Genomic DNA, 16171 nt, shown 5'->3' with positions numbered 1-16171 from the left:
CTAGGGTCCCCTATTCATGTTGGACTCCAACCCTGTCTCTAGTGCTCAGCATCCCCGCCCTGTCAGCACGCTGCATCAGTGACCGCGCCTGCCCCCATGGGGGAGAGATAAGAGGTAGAAAGAAAGAGAGAGCCTTTGGGGAAAACACAGCGCAGCAGGGTGACCGGCCTCTCCCCGCACAGCGGGTCTCTGCAGCCCGGGAGCCGCCGCCCGCGGCTGCGGCACCGATGCGCTGTCCGCGGTGCTGACGGTGCTGACGCGGGCCGCCCCGCTCCGAGGAGAGGGGGGAGGCGATGCCCTCATTCCTCCGGCCCCCCAACTCCTCCCCAAACGGGATCATTTTCCCCCAAAGGAACCCTCCGAGACCTGGCACTGCGTATGGATCCAGGAAGCAGAAGCGAGCGAGAGGAAACTTAAAACTTCGGACTGGAGCCCGAGAGACGCGGTATGAGGAGACTTTGTGTCTTGGGGCCCCCAGCCCCTGAGGCCGCAGGGCATCATCCCATGGAGCAAAGTTTGGCCGCAGCTTGGGGATCAGGGAGGGATTCTGGAGCCGAAGCGCCCCCACGGCGGGGTGGCAGCAGGCGCCGCAGTCTCGACACCTGCTCTGATGCCCCGCGTTAGTGCCGCCGCCGGAGCGACAGGGAGGCGGGAGGCATCGCTGCAGCACAACTCCCCACCCCTTTCCTCTCTTCCCTACTCCCCCACCCCACCCGCACCCCAACACCCGCCCCAGGCGCTGGAGACTCCGCCTCTCCGTGCTGGGCGGCTCTCTGGCTGGAGCTGGGAAGGAAGGGAGCGCTTCCCCAGGACTAAGCTCGGAGCTGAGGCTGAGAAGCGGCCGCCGCTAGCTCAGACCCCGGGGCGGGAGCTGGACGGGCCCGGGAACGCCGGATGGGACGCCCCCAGGGGTTCTGTGCGCGCCCCGTTGCCAAGCCCCAGTCCTAGGCGCCCGGGCGCCCAGACCGCCCCGCCGCAGCCCGCGGCCTGACCGGAGGGGAGCATGCGGCCCCGGGCCCCGCGGACCCCGGCCACAGGGCGGCGGGGACCCAGCTGCAGCGCCCCGCGCCCGAGGGCGACGGCGGGTGAGGAACCGCGGGGGCCAGCGAGTCGTCGGGGCAAGGACACCAGCGCCGCCCCAGCCCGGGCTCCGGAAGGGCCGCGGGACCCGTGCGCGGCAGCCTGAGCGCCGAGAAGGAGGAGGAGGAGGCGGAGGCGCCCGCCGTCCGTCCAGGCTCTGGAGAGACTGTGAGGGGCTCCGCAGCAGCCCCGGACCCCCGGCCACCATCCTCACGTTTCTGCTCCCGCGGGGGGGATGCCGCGGCCCGGGCCCCGAGCACCGCCCCGGCCCCGGGGCTGAGCTGCGGACCATGTCCTCCCGCAGCCCCCGGCCCCCACCCCGCCGCTGCCGCCGCCGCCTGCCGCGTCCCTCCTCCTCCTTCTGCTGCTGCTGCTGCTGCCGCCGCTCGCACCTCAACGAGGACACGGGGCGCTTCGTGCTGCTGGCGGCGCTCATCGGCCTCTACCTGGTGGCGGGCGCCACGGTCTTCTCGGCGCTGGAGAGCCCCGGCGAGGCGGAGGCGCGGGCGCGCTGGGGCGCCACCCTGCGCAACTTCAGCGCGGCGCACGGGGTGGCGGAGCCCGAGCTGCGCGCCTTCCTCCGGCACTACGAGGCCGCGCTGGCCGCCGGCGTCCGCGCCGACGCGCTGCGCCCGCGCTGGGACTTCCCCGGCGCCTTCTACTTCGTGGGCACCGTGGTCTCCACCATAGGTGAGCTGCGCGCCCCGCGCGCGTTTCTTCCCCGCGCCTTGCACCCCAGGCTGCCCTTTCCGCTGCCGGGCGGCCGAGCCCGCGTCCATCAGCTAGCTACCCCGTCTCCTCCAGTGCCCCCCTGCCTACTTTCTTCTCGCCCTCTCCTCTCCGCCCGGTCCTCCGCTCTCTCTCTTAACTGGGGTTTGGTGCAGGAGGCCCATCCCTGGGCTTACCCAGGGAAGACTCGCCTGACAGCGTGGCCGGATGGGGTGGAACCCTCACCCGGGAGGTGGCAGACCCCGGGGCCGCCTGCGCTCCAGCTCCTGCCAGCTCCATGCATGAACCTCTGTGCGACTGACTCCGTTTTTCCTCTAGAAAGGATTTGGGTGCACATGGGCCTTCTGCTTCCTTCCTAGTTCTCACTCTCCCTCCTCCCCTTCGGTCTCAGTTTCCTCCTATAGTTTGGAAAGCCCTTTCTCTCCACTCACAGCGTTTTTCTCTCCTCTTATCTTCCCCCCCCCCCTTTTCCCCACGCGTTGTCCCCGCAGCATCCTCTAAGCCCTTTAACCAGAGGAATGCAACCACTCTTCCCAGAATCTCTTTCTTGGATCCCCTTCCCGCCTGCTTTTCCTGGAGTTCACACTGCCCCCTCCTCCCAGAAAAGCTGGCGACTTGGAGGCCAGACTTCAGCTGCTCTTGTTCAGGGCCACCCTTGGTTTTCCCTCCCTCCTCTGCACGCCCTCCCCCCACCCCTACTTTCCCTCCAATTTCTCGACTTCTCTTCTGTGTTACCTTGTCACTTTTTCCAATCAATAGTGGCACCAAGGGGTAACTTGGGCACGGTGGGGGTAGTAGCTCTATACTTTCCATCGTGCCTTCTCTCTCTCTTTTTTCTTTCTTTCTTTTTTAAATATATATTTTATTGATTTTTTACAGAGAGGAAGGGATAGGGATAGAGAGTTAAAAACATCATGATAGAGAAACATCCATCAGCTGCCTCTTGCACACCCCCCCCACACACACACACTGGGGATGTGCCTGCAAACAAGGTTTATGCCCTTGACTGGAATTGAACCTGGGACCCTTGAGTCCACAGGCCGATGCTCTATGCACTGAGCCAAACCAGTTAGGTCTCAGTCTCTCTCTCTCTCTCTCTCTCTCTCTCTCTCTCTCTCTCTCTCTCTTAAATATTTTTATTGATTTCAGAGAGGGAGAGATAGAAACATCAATGATGAGAGAGACTCATTGATTGGCTGCCTCCTGCATGCCCCACACTGGAGATCAAGCCTGCAACCCAGGTATGTGCCCTGACCGGGAATAAAACAGCCACTGAGCCATGCTGGCCAGGCTCCTTCTTTCTTTTTGGTATAAACAGCTCATGGTTTCACATCCTTACAAAAAATGTTTTGCAAGTACTCCTTGAGGCCCCCTACTTTCCCCCCTCTCCTCTCCTCTGAGCTTCTTCCATGGAGATCCAGGAGCCACCACTGCTCCCCACTTCACCCCCACCCTCGCTTTTCCTTTTATGCACTTTCCCCAATTCCCCTCTCTCCCTGGCCCCTGAGTGTCGCATGAGACAGACCTCCTTTCCAGTTATTGTGCAGGGTGCAGAATTAACCCAAGCTTTTCATTTTGGCTGAATTGTGTGTGTGTCCAATCCACTCTTGCTTGGAATCCCCGAGTAGGAGAAGGCACCGGGCTGTTGGACCTCTAGTAGTTTTGGAGGAGGGGGCTGGACTCACTGGGCTGAGAAGTGAGGGAAATCATAGTCACGCCTTCCATGGGTGGGTTCTGGTCTGGCTTGGTATGCCAGCCTAGGCTCGGCGTCACGGACTAACTGACCAGCATAAGCCATCACAGACGGCTGCTGGGAGGCAGAAAGATGGCATCCATGTGCAGGATGTGAGCAGCTGGAGGTGTCTCGCTCAGTGTGCGTGTATCGTTTACTAAAGGGCTTCCTTTCCTTCAATGATTTTCCATGTGTCATGCTTGATCTGATTATTTTAAACCAAAAAAAAAGGCAAATATGGCCCAATTCCAATGCACAAATTGGATAAAAATACCCTTTAAAGGCCATATCATGTTGTTATGGTGATTGAAGATATAAAATGACCCCCTCAAAAAAATCCCATTTGAAGAGCTGCATCAAGTTGCTATAGCAACTAGAGTGCTTTAAAAGTACTAAGGATGCTTAGTCCTGAAGGATGACATCATGTGTTCATAGCTCATTATTGATTTGTGCACCTCCTTTTGCAAACACACCCTTTTGCTCTCTTCCACCTAGACACTCACCTGTGCACATGTGGAGAGGCCACAGCATTTCTCTCCCAGTGACAAAGGAAATGTGTTAGCAGGATCCTCTTTCTCTGTGGGCTGTGAGCTCATACAGATCGGGCCCCATTCCTGGGACCTGCTGTCTCTGGGCTTCTCTGATAAGCTCCCATCCATTTTTTCATTCACCGCCCAGCCACGGCTTCTAAAGCTTCTCTCAGGCTTTTTGCACACAAAAACCAAGTCGGTGTTTTGGCAAATGGTTCCAAGCCTCGGCCTTTAATCTACTGGCAGGAATGGCTGTTCTTCAGTCAGGTGGAAAAGAACTATGTCCTCTTTCTTGATTTGTGTTTTTTTGGATGTAGGCAAGTAGTGTAGGAGGGCTACACTGAAGCGCGTGGCTGTGTTACGAATGACCCAGCGTCGTTTTCCAAAATCTGCTCCAGGAAAACATTCATCTCTGAGAGGAGCTGCACTCGGGGACCAGAACCAGCCCGGGGACAGTTCAGCATTGCATGAGCCCCTTGCAGGGGCTGCCAAGATTAGCAGCACCAGTAGCATGATCTGGGGCAGTGGTCAGACAAGTTCTGCTGAATCCCAAAGTAGCGTGATTGTCACTTCAGCCTTCTCTTGCAAAATGAACTTGGATGCGATTTAAGTAAAGACCTACTTATGTACACAGTGATCGTCTTTCTGCTCACATCCTTTCTTCCCCTTAAATGCCCTGAGTCTTCAGAGATGATGATTACTATTACTGCTGCTTTATGGATTCAGCAGCTCAGGGAGGCAAAACTCAGTCCAAAATGGGCACCAGGATTCTCTGTCTGCTACCTTGTCCAGGGAAGAGAGAAATTAGCATGCACTCAGTTTTATGTGATTAGCGACTATCACAGCATGAATGGTCCATGCAGCCGTGTGAACATTTTGAGTGTGCGCTGTGCAGACCCAGCTAACTGATTCATCTAGACTTTAGTACAGAAAAACCCTTCCTTCATTCATTACATAAACATGATGCATTGTGTATGTCAGACCTGGTGCTATGTTGTGAATAATTAAAGCTTACTCTACAAGGCAAAGGTGAAAGCATATTCCAACATGGGCCACTGGAAAGATGATTAGAACAAGGAGGGACCTTTGGTCCAGTCCCATGTAGCTCAGAATGTTAGGGCACTTGTCTCAGATCACAGTTAATTGTGTGTTCAGCTGGGTCCAGAATCCAAGTTATAGTGTTTGTTCTACCAATTGCATGCATATCATTGGGTTGCATGTTCTTGTTTGAGACTGAAGTATTTAATAATGGATGTGTGGCCCTGGCCAGTGTGGTTCCATGGTTAGAGTGTTGACTCTGGGCACTGAAAGATCACGGGTTCGATTCCCAATCAAGGGCATGTACCTGGATTACAGGTTCGATCCGCAGCCCCAGTTAGGGCATGTGCAGAAGGCAACCAATTTCTCACATCTCTCTCTCTCTCCTCATCCTTCCCTCCCTTTCACTTTCTCTAAAATCAATGGAGAAAATATCCTTAGACGAAGATTAGCAACAACAATAAAAATAATGGGTGATAATGGGTGTGTGTGTGTGTGGGGGGGTGCCCTTTCTCAGGGCAGGGTTGGGCAGGAGGATGCATTGTTGATCAGGCTGCTAACTAATTAAGTCCAGAGAAAACTTGTAGAAACAGGCTTATCTTAAAGGTCAGTCTGACTAGAAGCATCTGGCAGGTCTTAGACAGCTGGGAAGGCAAGATCCAACCGAAAAGGTCATCAGAGACTGCAATGCTAGCAAGTGGAAAACAGTCTAGTAAACTCTGGTCCAAGGACAGAAGCCACTTGCTCTCAGTGTGTGTGTGTGTGTGTGTGTGTGTGTGTGTGTGTGTGTGTGTGTGTTTAGGGGCAGAAATGGACCTTCAGCTAGAAAGAGACATAGAAGGAAAGTTCAGGTGTGGCTGTATGTATTGAGAGCTAAATGAAATATCATGATGAGATGAAATGTTTGTCTTGGCATTTGGCGTGAACAGAGCCCCATATCCAGAGCTGGGCAGCTTGAAACTGTGTGAACACAAATGTGTGTCCACACAGCACTGATCCTGTGAGGAAATTTGCCTGTGATTGTTCAACAGTCGCTGAGGCTGAATAGTTCAATCTGAATAGCTCAAGCAAATAAAATCCAATTTTGTGGTCTAAATTACTCATATTGATTGCTTACACTGAACTGAACCCTCGGTAATTATTATTTATCCCACTTATGCTATGCCACATATTCCGAAGGGGTTGAAATCGAGTTTGTTTTCATGTGAATGTATCCATTTATTCACCTCTCCATTTAACAAAGTAACTCATCATAGATGCACATGTGGCCATTGGCATGTCATTACCTGCGTGCCCCGTGACTACATGAACTCCTGAAGATAAAGATGGTGGCTTGTATCTTCTTAGTAGTAAGCAATATTCTTGAAGGCAGTGCTCTAGCTCAAAGATATTTAAACCATTCAAAGAGTATTAATCCATCACTTGACATCCTAAAGGATGTTTTATTGGTTTACTTTTGAAAAGATTAAAAGGAAACTCTCCAGTGGGGTTTTAATTATGCAACTGCTGTCAGATTTACACATCGGGAGGAACATATTTAAAAGTCTTTCTCAAATGGCAGCTTGATATAAACAGAAACCTTTTTGCTTCCTTTTATTAGGTTTTCTGGCAGCATGTCTCAGCTATAAAGCTGAAGCCATGGCTCCATAGACGAGATGGTATAGGTATGAGACTTGTCACTTTCAGCACTGCATAATTTAGCTTGCGGCTTTCAAAATTAGGCACACTTAATTATTCCATTGTGAGATTAGTAACAAGTCCTAACTTTTTCCCTCTTTTTTTAAAACATGGATTAAAAAAAATAAATTTTTTTTTTTGGCTTCAAAGGAAACATTATAAAACCGGAATATCACTACCACATTTGCATAAGACCTTCTCCTAACATGAATGTAATCCAGACAGAAGTGGCTTTTATACCAGGAGTGAAAACATTGCCCAGAAGGAGAGCAACACCTTTCCTCACTTATATTAGTCTCATCAACTATTTTTTATTGAAAGACTAGAGGCCTGATGCATGAAATTTGTGCAAGATAGGCCTTCCTTCCAGCCGGCAGGCACCTGGGACCCGGACTTCCCTCACAGTCCCCCTTCATCTGGAAGGTCGTCCGGAAGGACAACCAGTCTAATTAGCATATTATGCTTTTATTATTATAGATGATGCTATGGCAACTTTGAAGGACACTTAGGGGAAAAGCAGTAGAGTTAGACTTGAAGCTCTAGATGGAGAACAGGAAATGCATTCTCATTCACTGCTCCATCCTCAGCCCCCAGCCCTGGCCCCAGCCCATGGTAAACACTCGATAATTATTTATTCAGTGAATTAGATAGCAAGCCACCCGTGATCCAACTGCCCTAACCCATCTCTTCATTTTTGCAGGTTCTCTGCAGTTCTTTTTTCACATCTTTTGTAAGGAAAAGGGAGGGAACTAACTGATCTGTGCCAAGGTGTTATCATCAATGTTTCCCTGTTTCCACAGAGCCTTCACCTACCAGTGTTAGTGGGTGTGTGATATGTATTCCCTTTGACTGAAGTTCTGTAATTTACTACCCCTGTTGCTGAGGAGCTGGGTGGTTCCCTGTGTGGGGCTATTTTTGGTAACGCCACAGTGATCATCTTTATGCAGCTGGCCTTTTCTTTTTGCAGTATCTCCTTGGGCTGAATTTCCAGCCGTGAAATTGCTGAGTCAATGAAACTGCTTGGGCTCTCTCCTGAGCCTGTACCTTTACAATGCCTAGCAGAGACTGGACAGTTATGCAGCTAAATGTTTCATGGATTCTTCATTTTCTTTTTAAATACGTTTTGTATTGATTTGAGAGAGAGAGAGGAAGGGAGAGGGAAAGAGATAGGAACATCAATGATGGGAGAGAAACATCAATCAGCTGCCTCCTGCATACCCACGACTGGGGATTGATCCCAAAACCTAGGTACGTGCCCTGATTGGGAATCAAACCCATAACCTTTTGGTGTATAGAACAACACTCCAACCAACTGAGCCACAGAGCAAAAGGCCATGTGCCCCTGCGGTCACCCTCTGCCCAGGGTCTCCCTCAGACTTTGGGTCCTCCCTTTGCTTCTACCCAGCTCCAGTGACTTTCTCAGGATCCAGGATTGGGACTGGGACTGCCAGTCAGCAAACCAGAAGGGGCGGGTGGGCACTAAGATGAGCACCCTGGACAATCTTGACCTCTGACCTCACCCGAGGCAGTGGTAGGATGTTTATACAAGGAAGGTTAGGAAGGAGAGGGTCTTGAGACTATGAGGCCGTAAGACTTTCCACGGGATGGAGAAAACCATTGCAGAGTATAGGGGAGGGGCTGAGAGAGAGGAGGGAGAACTGAAGTCCATTGGCCTGCACCTCCAGCCTGTTCTTGGCTGCCACCCTTCCTCTCTGGCTCTGGCCCAGAAGTTCTCTCCTAAACCCTGCCATTCCCTAGCCCGCCACCAGGTCTAGCTCTTCCTTAGGGGAATCAGCTCAGGCCAAGCCTCCCAACAGCCAACTGGTTTATGAGAGACTCTGCCCAAGGTCATGTCCTGAGGCATAACTACCGGGATGTTGGGAGAAGGCATGACACCCAGCACCTGCCAGTGCACTACCCTCTCTAGTCACTTAACTGCTGGGCATCCCCCCCTCACCCCCTGCTCCACTTCACCCCAACCCCTCCAGTTATGCCCTCAGTCCCCGCCCCTAAACTCCTGGCATTTTAAGCCTCTAGGCCATTGCTTATGCTGTTCTCTCCATCTGGAATGCCCTTCCCTCTCTCTCCATTCTTCTACTGAGTGAACTGGATCTTCAAGGCCCAGCTCGAGTGGGGCCACTAGAATGAGACCTTCTGTGAAGTCCCTCTTACGGCCCCCAGACTCAATGCTAAGTGTTTGATTCTGTGCCATTTTCCTTGGCCATCATAGAAGCCTCTGTTCAGTGGGGTGAGATACGTCAAAAGCTGCCCCAGGACCCAGCACACAGTAAGTGTCAGAAATCCCTTTCCTTCTCCCTCTTCCAGGTCAGGAGCCATATCTCAGCAGTGTTTGTCACTGCCACGATTAATAACAGTAATAGCCGTAATGGCAGCAGCTGTGTGCTGAATGACTATTTATAAAGCGGCCCCTGTGTCTGGAGATGCAGATCAGGAAAGCAAAGAGGTAGTTTCTGTAAATCATGGGGCATAGTGCTTGGCACGAAGTGGTGATTGATCAATGTATGTTGAATGGATGGAATAAATAAACGGGTGTGACTGCTGGGGCGTGGGGGTGGGGGGTGGAAAAGGCTGGGCCCAGGCCAGGATCCAAGAACCTCCCAGCTCCTTGCTCTCCCTCCAGGCCCCTGGAGCCAGAGGGGCTGGCCGTGCACCGGCCCCTCTGCTGGACCTGGCTTAGCAATCTCTCCGCGGCTGGCAGGGGCGCAGCAGGCAGCCAGCTCATCCTGGCTGGGGCTCCCCTGGCGGGCACTGCTGTCTCCGTGGCTCTCTGAGTCAGCTTGGTCCTTTTCCCACCCTGCCTGGGGCCCGGCGGGACCCTGCCAGGGAAACCAAACCAGAGCCTCAGCCCCAATCACCCAGCAGTGGTGGGGAAAGTCCTGAAAAAGGAGGCCAGGCTTCCGGTCCCAGCTCTCCCACCAACTCAGATTCCCCATCTGGGCCTGGCCTTGGCGGCAGCCCCCCTGACCCCAAAGCCAGCTGCGGTCTACCTCTTAGCCCAGGAGTTCCACCTTGTCCCTCACCTGCCCATGGCCCTCCCCTTAGGAAACAGATGCTGACTCACAAATGGGACCCGTAACTAAACACAGATCCGCAAACCAGGAAGAGCCACCTCCTCCCACACAGCCCAGCACCATCACAATGCCTCCAAAAATACCGAGGGAGGCTTTTATTGGAATTGGGTGTCCCAGCTTTCTGGAAAGTTACAGTGAGACATAAACACAAACCCTGAACCTCACTCTGCGTGACTTCTCCCCCGTCCTTTCCAAATGGCCACGCTCTCATTCCCGGCTGCCAAGTGTTCTGAATTCGGAGCTGCTAGCACCAGGACCTGCCAGAAATGCTGCAGGGACAGCCCAGGCCCGGAGGAGGGAACGGAAAACACAAAAGGCTGCCCATGCTGAGTTGGTTGGCATTTCCTATGGGGGGGCAGGGCGCATTTTGGAGACCATGCAGGTTTTGATGATGGGACTCTATTTTTAAATGAAGGGTGAGGAAGGGAAGCTGAGATGGCACAGGAGCCTGCTCTGAGGGAGGGCTGGGAACCATGGCAGACAGGCAGGAAAGAGGACCCTGCCGTTGGGGGCCCTGCAGTGGGACTGCGGAAGCTGGCCCTCCCAGCATCCCGGAGCCTGGCTCTGCCCTTTCCTGCTGTATCTCCCGTCCCTGGTACAGGGCTTGGCACATCCAGGGGGCTCCAGGAATTTTTGTGGAATGAATGTTTGCCTCCCAGATTCCCCATTCTCCCTAGGGTCCAGTTCAAGAAAATCCCCACTTACAAATCAGAGGATGGTTCACTTTGTAAAAAAAAAAGCTTCGGTTTGGGAAAGAATCCGCTCCAGGCTTCCGTGAGTAAGAAAGTGCCCAAGTGCATTCAAAGTGAGCTGCTACATGCAACGTGTGTCCGAAAGCCAGCAGCTGCCTGAAGTCCCCTCGACTGCCACGGCTACCCTCACACTAACCCCGAATCCCTAAGGCAGCACAGTCCCTAATGTCAGGGGTGGTCAAATTAGTGAGCACTACCCATGACCCAGTGGGCAATTTAGAACCGAGGAAGACGTCCAAAGCTCAGGTCGGTAGAGTGCCCTGTGCTGGCTGGAGCTGGTGGGGCAGCTGGACCGTGTGCCTAATGTAAAGCACCTTCCAAAGCCCTTTGAACCACATGGTTCAGCCAGGCAGGCGGGTATTGTTCGTAGCTCCACTTTAAGAATAAATACAGCCCTGGCCAGGTAGCTCGGTTGGTGAGAGGATTGTCCTGACATGCCAAAGTTGCCGGTTCAATCTCCGGTCAGGGCACATACAAGAGGTCAAACCATGAATGCATGAATAAATAGAACAACACATCGAGGTTTTGCTCCGTTCTCTCTCTCTCTCTCTCTCTCTCTCTCTCTCTCTCTCTCTCTCTCTCTCTCTCAAATTAATAATTGTTTAAAGTTAAAATAAGAATGTCTGCATCATGGAGACAAATTGCCATGCGAAGTAGGGGTTGGGAAGAGGTGCCGAGGGCCCGGTCCCGGGTTTGAATTTCAGCTCGGTCATGGCTGAGCGGGGTTGCCAGGACTTGTCTGCTGCTCATTCACTGAAGAAGTCAGGCTCCCTGCCTTCCCCTCCGCCCTCTCCAGCCTCCCATGCACGGCCCACCCAGGACCCCGAGCTCACGTTCCTTGACCATCGCATCCACAATGTTTTCCTTCGTGCCACTCCAGGAGGTACTTTGTCCTACCTACGTCCTTGAGATGACCAGTAATTGCACTGCCTTCAAAGTTTTTGACTCCGAATATCTCTCTTTCTGACCGCCTACCTCTCATCCCTCCAACTCTCCTATGTAATATCTTTGGGCCACCAGACCTGCGATTTCCTACGACTATGTTTCCAGCATCTTTGGGTCCGTACTTTTCTAATCCAGCAGAGATTTACTGTACTTCCTCTGCAGGGACCCTTAGCTTCCTGTGCTATATACCTCTGTCCCCACTCTGCCACCATGAGAATGCCAGCTTTCCACCTACTCCTCCCCGGCACTCAAGCTGCTAAATGTGGCTGGAGGAAGTCCACGCAAAGATGCTGACTGGTCTGAATTTAAATCCGTGGCCACTCCAGCTGTCAGGCTCTCCTTTTACATTTCTTACTGTGTGCCCCTTCCCACTTCCAGCCTCCCATTCCCCTCATTCTCTAGCAAAACCTTACTGAGAAAATAAAGGTGATCAGAGAGGGACTCAAATCCACTCATCATGTGGAGTGGTTTCTCTCTTATGATAGCAGATGAATTATCCACTTCTTAAAAAAAAATAAAAAAAAAATATATATATATATATATATATATATATATATATATATATATATTACTGATTTTTTACAGAGAGGAAAGGAGAGGAATAGAGAGTTAGAAACATCGATGAGAGAGAAACATCGATCAGCTGCCTCCTGCACAATCCCTCTGGGGATGTGCCCACAACCAAGGTACATGCCCTTGACCGGAATCAAACCTAGGACCCCTGAGTCTGCAGACCCACACTCTATCCACTGAGCCAAACTGGCTAGGACAAATTATCCACTTTCAAATGCCTGCTGCACTGGGTCGCATCTCCTCTAACTTTCTCAAGGACTCTGTTCTTGTCATTACCCACACCCACTTGTTAATTTGTCCTCCATTGCTATGCAAACATACTGTATTTTCTTCCTTCTTAATGGAGCCCTCTCTTGACCTCTGCATCCTCCTCCACTCCCTCTCCATTTCTCTGCTCTCCTTTACAGAAAAACTACTCATAAAAGTCGTCAACTTCTCCCTTCCTCCCCTCCCTTCTCTCCTGGATCCAAGTCAACCAAGAGTCCACCCCACTTTGCCACTGAGTCTGCTCCTGTAAGGCCTCTGATGGCCTCCTTCCTGCAAATTCAGGGGGACTTCCTGATCTTACCTTCTCAGCACCTCAGTAACATTGGCTACAACTGACCATTCCTCCTCCTTAAAATCTACTTTTCTCTTGGCTCCTGGGACATCATGCTCTCCTTTATCCTCACTGGCTGCTGGCCTCAGTTTCCCCTGTTGGATTCCCTCCTCTGTGTGACCTCATTGTGAAGGGCCCCATGTTTATTCCTCAAACTCTTTCCCTGGGTAGGAGAGGAAAAACTTTTTTTCCTCAACCTCTTAGGTTCTGTTTCTGGGGTCCTGCAAATTAAACTGACAAAAGCCAGAGTAACAGAAAAAGGGGCTTGTTATGGGTGTATATAGGGGGCACTGTATTGAAAAGAATTGAATGTCCAGAGAAGCAGTTAGGCCTCGGGCTTACATACTAGCTTAACAAAGAGCAATAAATTGTGCAGACGTTTTAAGACAAAGGAAAAAGGATTTGGGCTTTTAGGAGGGGGAAGTTGTGGACGGTAAATATATAGGGAAGTAACGGAAGATAAGGGTTATTTTAGTAAGGTTTGTTTTGCAGACTTAGTCTCATGCAGTTTCAGGCAATAAGAGTATCTCTGGTGATTAAGAGTTTCTGGTACAGTTGAGGGGAGGAGGGACATCTTCATCAAGAGAAATGTATGCCCTACATTTAGGCAGCTAGGGGAGAGAGTAGAGAGCTTTTCCTGTATCTGGTGTTTCTCCACTGCCTTCAGCTCAAAATAACCCTTATGCCAAAGCTGTATATATTAGGTGTGTGTATTCTGATCCCTTCATGCCCATGACTTTAAATCCCATCTATCTGCTGATGACTTCCAGGTGAAAAAAAAAAAAACACTCCGATCCTCCACCACACATGCCTCAAGACCACAGGTCCAACTGCCTACTTGACATCCTTGTGTAGATATCGAATATGTGTCAAAACTTAAAAGACCAGAATAGAACTCTTGACTCTAACCTATCACAGTCTTCCTCACCTCAATAAATGGCACATGAGGAACTGTCTTGACTCCTCTCCCTCCCTAATTTCCCATATCCATCATCAAATTCTCTCAGTTCAATCTTCAAAATGCATTCCAATTCCATCCACTTGTGTCCAAGCCTATGGTTACTGGTCCACTCCAACCACCACCATCGTCTGTTGCTGGGGCAACTGGGGCAATCTCTGAACCAACCCCCAGCTTCGTCTCTGCGTCTTAACCGCCTCTTCTCCACACAGCAGCCTAAATGATCTCTCAAATCAGATCAAGTCCTTCCTTAACTTGAAATCCTTCAATGATTTCCCATCGCAGGAAACCTGGCTCTTCACAGCCTGCAAGGTGCTGCATCGTCTGGCCCTGCTCCTTCTCAGCCTCACTGGCACTGCTCTGTTTTGCTCAACTCACTACACTTACACTGGACTTATTAGACCCCAGGGCATTTGTACTTGCTTTCTTACTCCTTGGGGCATGGCTCCCTGACTCTTAGACTGACTTTTTAACTGCATTCAAGCCTCAATGTCTATGGCTAAAATGTCACATCTTGAGGAGCCTTCCCTGACCACCATGACTATAGAATGTCCCCCATTCACCTCCAGCCACTGTCCATCTCACTTACATGAACCATCTGGCTCATTATTTGTTTATTTGTTTGTTGTCTGAGTGGCCACTTCCTGCTCTACTAAAGCAGGGTTCTCGTCTCTCTCATTCACTGTTATATTCCCAACGGCCTAGCCCAGCACCTGACATTGGTTGAACAAATGAATGAACTTCCAAAGCTTCCATTTTAACATCGATAAAGTGGGAATAATAATAGTGCCTGTCTCACATGGTTGTTGGGAGAATTATGAGGCAATGAATGTAGGTGCTTAGTCTGGCCCTGGCTTTTAATAAGCACTCTAAAGTGAGCTAGTTTTTTTTGTGTTTTGTTTTTTAATTAATAAATAATTTGGCGGAGGCCACAAAATGAATGCCAAAGCTGGATTCGGAGCTGATGACTGGTAAAATTGCTTTAGTAGGGTTAGGCCAGATCAGAAGGCCTTGCACGCCAGACAGAAACGTTTCGACTTGGCCATTAGGAGCAATAAGGCTTAGCTATTCCATGTTCTTGAGCAGGAGCGTAATGGGATGAGGAGCGCTTCAGAAGAGCATTCTGGCTGATTAGTCACTATTTAGTTACACCATTAAATCGGGCTTCTAGTTAGTCTAATTGTTGGTCTCTAGACTGCCTGGAAACATCCAGATAATTGTGAAATCCCTTGTTTTGGCTGTTCACCTCGAACATTTAAATCAGCCCACTACCAGCTGTCCCTCCACCTTATGGGGAGCTTACCTGTCTCTCTGGGTAGTAAATCCTTGAGGAGTGTGTACTTAGTTTGTATATTCAGCTCTGAATGGCAGTGTGGTTCCAAACCCATTCAAAAGGATTGCCAGTGTGTTTGATTTCTTCCTGAGCTCTAAGTGGCTCAAGATCTATGATATTTGTAATTGTGTTTTATAGCTCCTGGCATACACACTTTGACCAAAAGCAGAATTTGGCATGTTAGCAGCTATATACAACTCTGACAATGACCTCTGCCCCTCAGGGGCATGGGGAGGACCCTCACATAATAGGTGGAGGGTCAATCAATGTTTGTTCATTTGTTTATGTGAGAACTCAGGATGCTGAATGTTTATAATGCAGAGTGATTGGGCAGAGGGGGCAAGGGATAGGGGCCAGGGATTTTCCCCCTCTAGCTTGCATAGTTCCTGACAAGAAGTCTAGGATTTTTGTCTTTGTATATAAGTACTGTGCCTTTTTCCCCCCCAGTCTGGGGGGGCGGGGGGGGACGACGACGACATCTATTTGTACTCATTCATGCATTCTTTGGTAGATTCTTGTATTTGCCCTGACCAGGAATCAAACCCACAACCTTAGTGTATCGGGATGATGCTCTAATCAACTGAGCTACCTGGCCAGGGCTTTCTCTGGCTGCTTTTAAGATTTCTTTTCATCCTTGATTTTCAGCAATTTTATTTTAATGTTCTTTGGTATTTTTTTGTGTTTATCCTACTGGGGACTTACTGAGCTTCTTGGATCTGTGTTTATAAATTTTACCATATTTTTCATATATTTTTATTGCTATCCCACCATCTATTTTAATTACACATATGTTAGACCACCTGATATTTTCCCCCTCTCTTTTTCAGATTTTCCCCCCACTCATGGTACTTTATTTCAGATAATTGTTATTGCTATGTCTTCAAGTTCAGTCTTTTTTTCTGCAGTGTCTAATCTACAGTTAATCTTATCCCGTGACATTTTAATTTCAGATATTGTATTTTTTTTTATCACTACAAGTTTCACTTAGTTCCTTTTCATTTTGCTCATTTCCCCCCTCATTATCTTTATCTTTTCTTTTCTATCCTTGAGCATATTTAACATATTTGTAACAGCTGTTTAAATGTCTCTGCTGTTAATTTCCTGATCGCTAGCATTTTGGGTCTGTTTCCATTG

The 16171-nt window shown here is 50.3% G+C and overlaps 1 protein-coding gene across 1 annotated transcript in view; it reads left to right on the top strand.

The window, feature by feature from the left end:
• The window catches only part of KCNK12 (potassium two pore domain channel subfamily K member 12), a 33360-nt gene continuing 17189 nt past the window's right edge, over nt 1-16171 (top strand). The window contains exon 1 of the mRNA XM_084901012.1: nt 1-1770. Coding sequence (XP_084757138.1) covers nt 1371-1770 — 400 coding nt within the window. The 5' untranslated portion in view covers nt 1-1370. The remainder of the gene's footprint in view (nt 1771-16171) is intronic.

The sequence above is a fragment of the Pipistrellus hanaki genome, assembly GCF_964339955.1.
Source record: "Pipistrellus hanaki genome assembly, chromosome: 12".
Taxonomy (NCBI): domain Eukaryota; kingdom Metazoa; phylum Chordata; class Mammalia; order Chiroptera; family Vespertilionidae; genus Pipistrellus; species Pipistrellus hanaki.
This window is presented reverse-complemented; position numbering and strand designations above follow the sequence as displayed.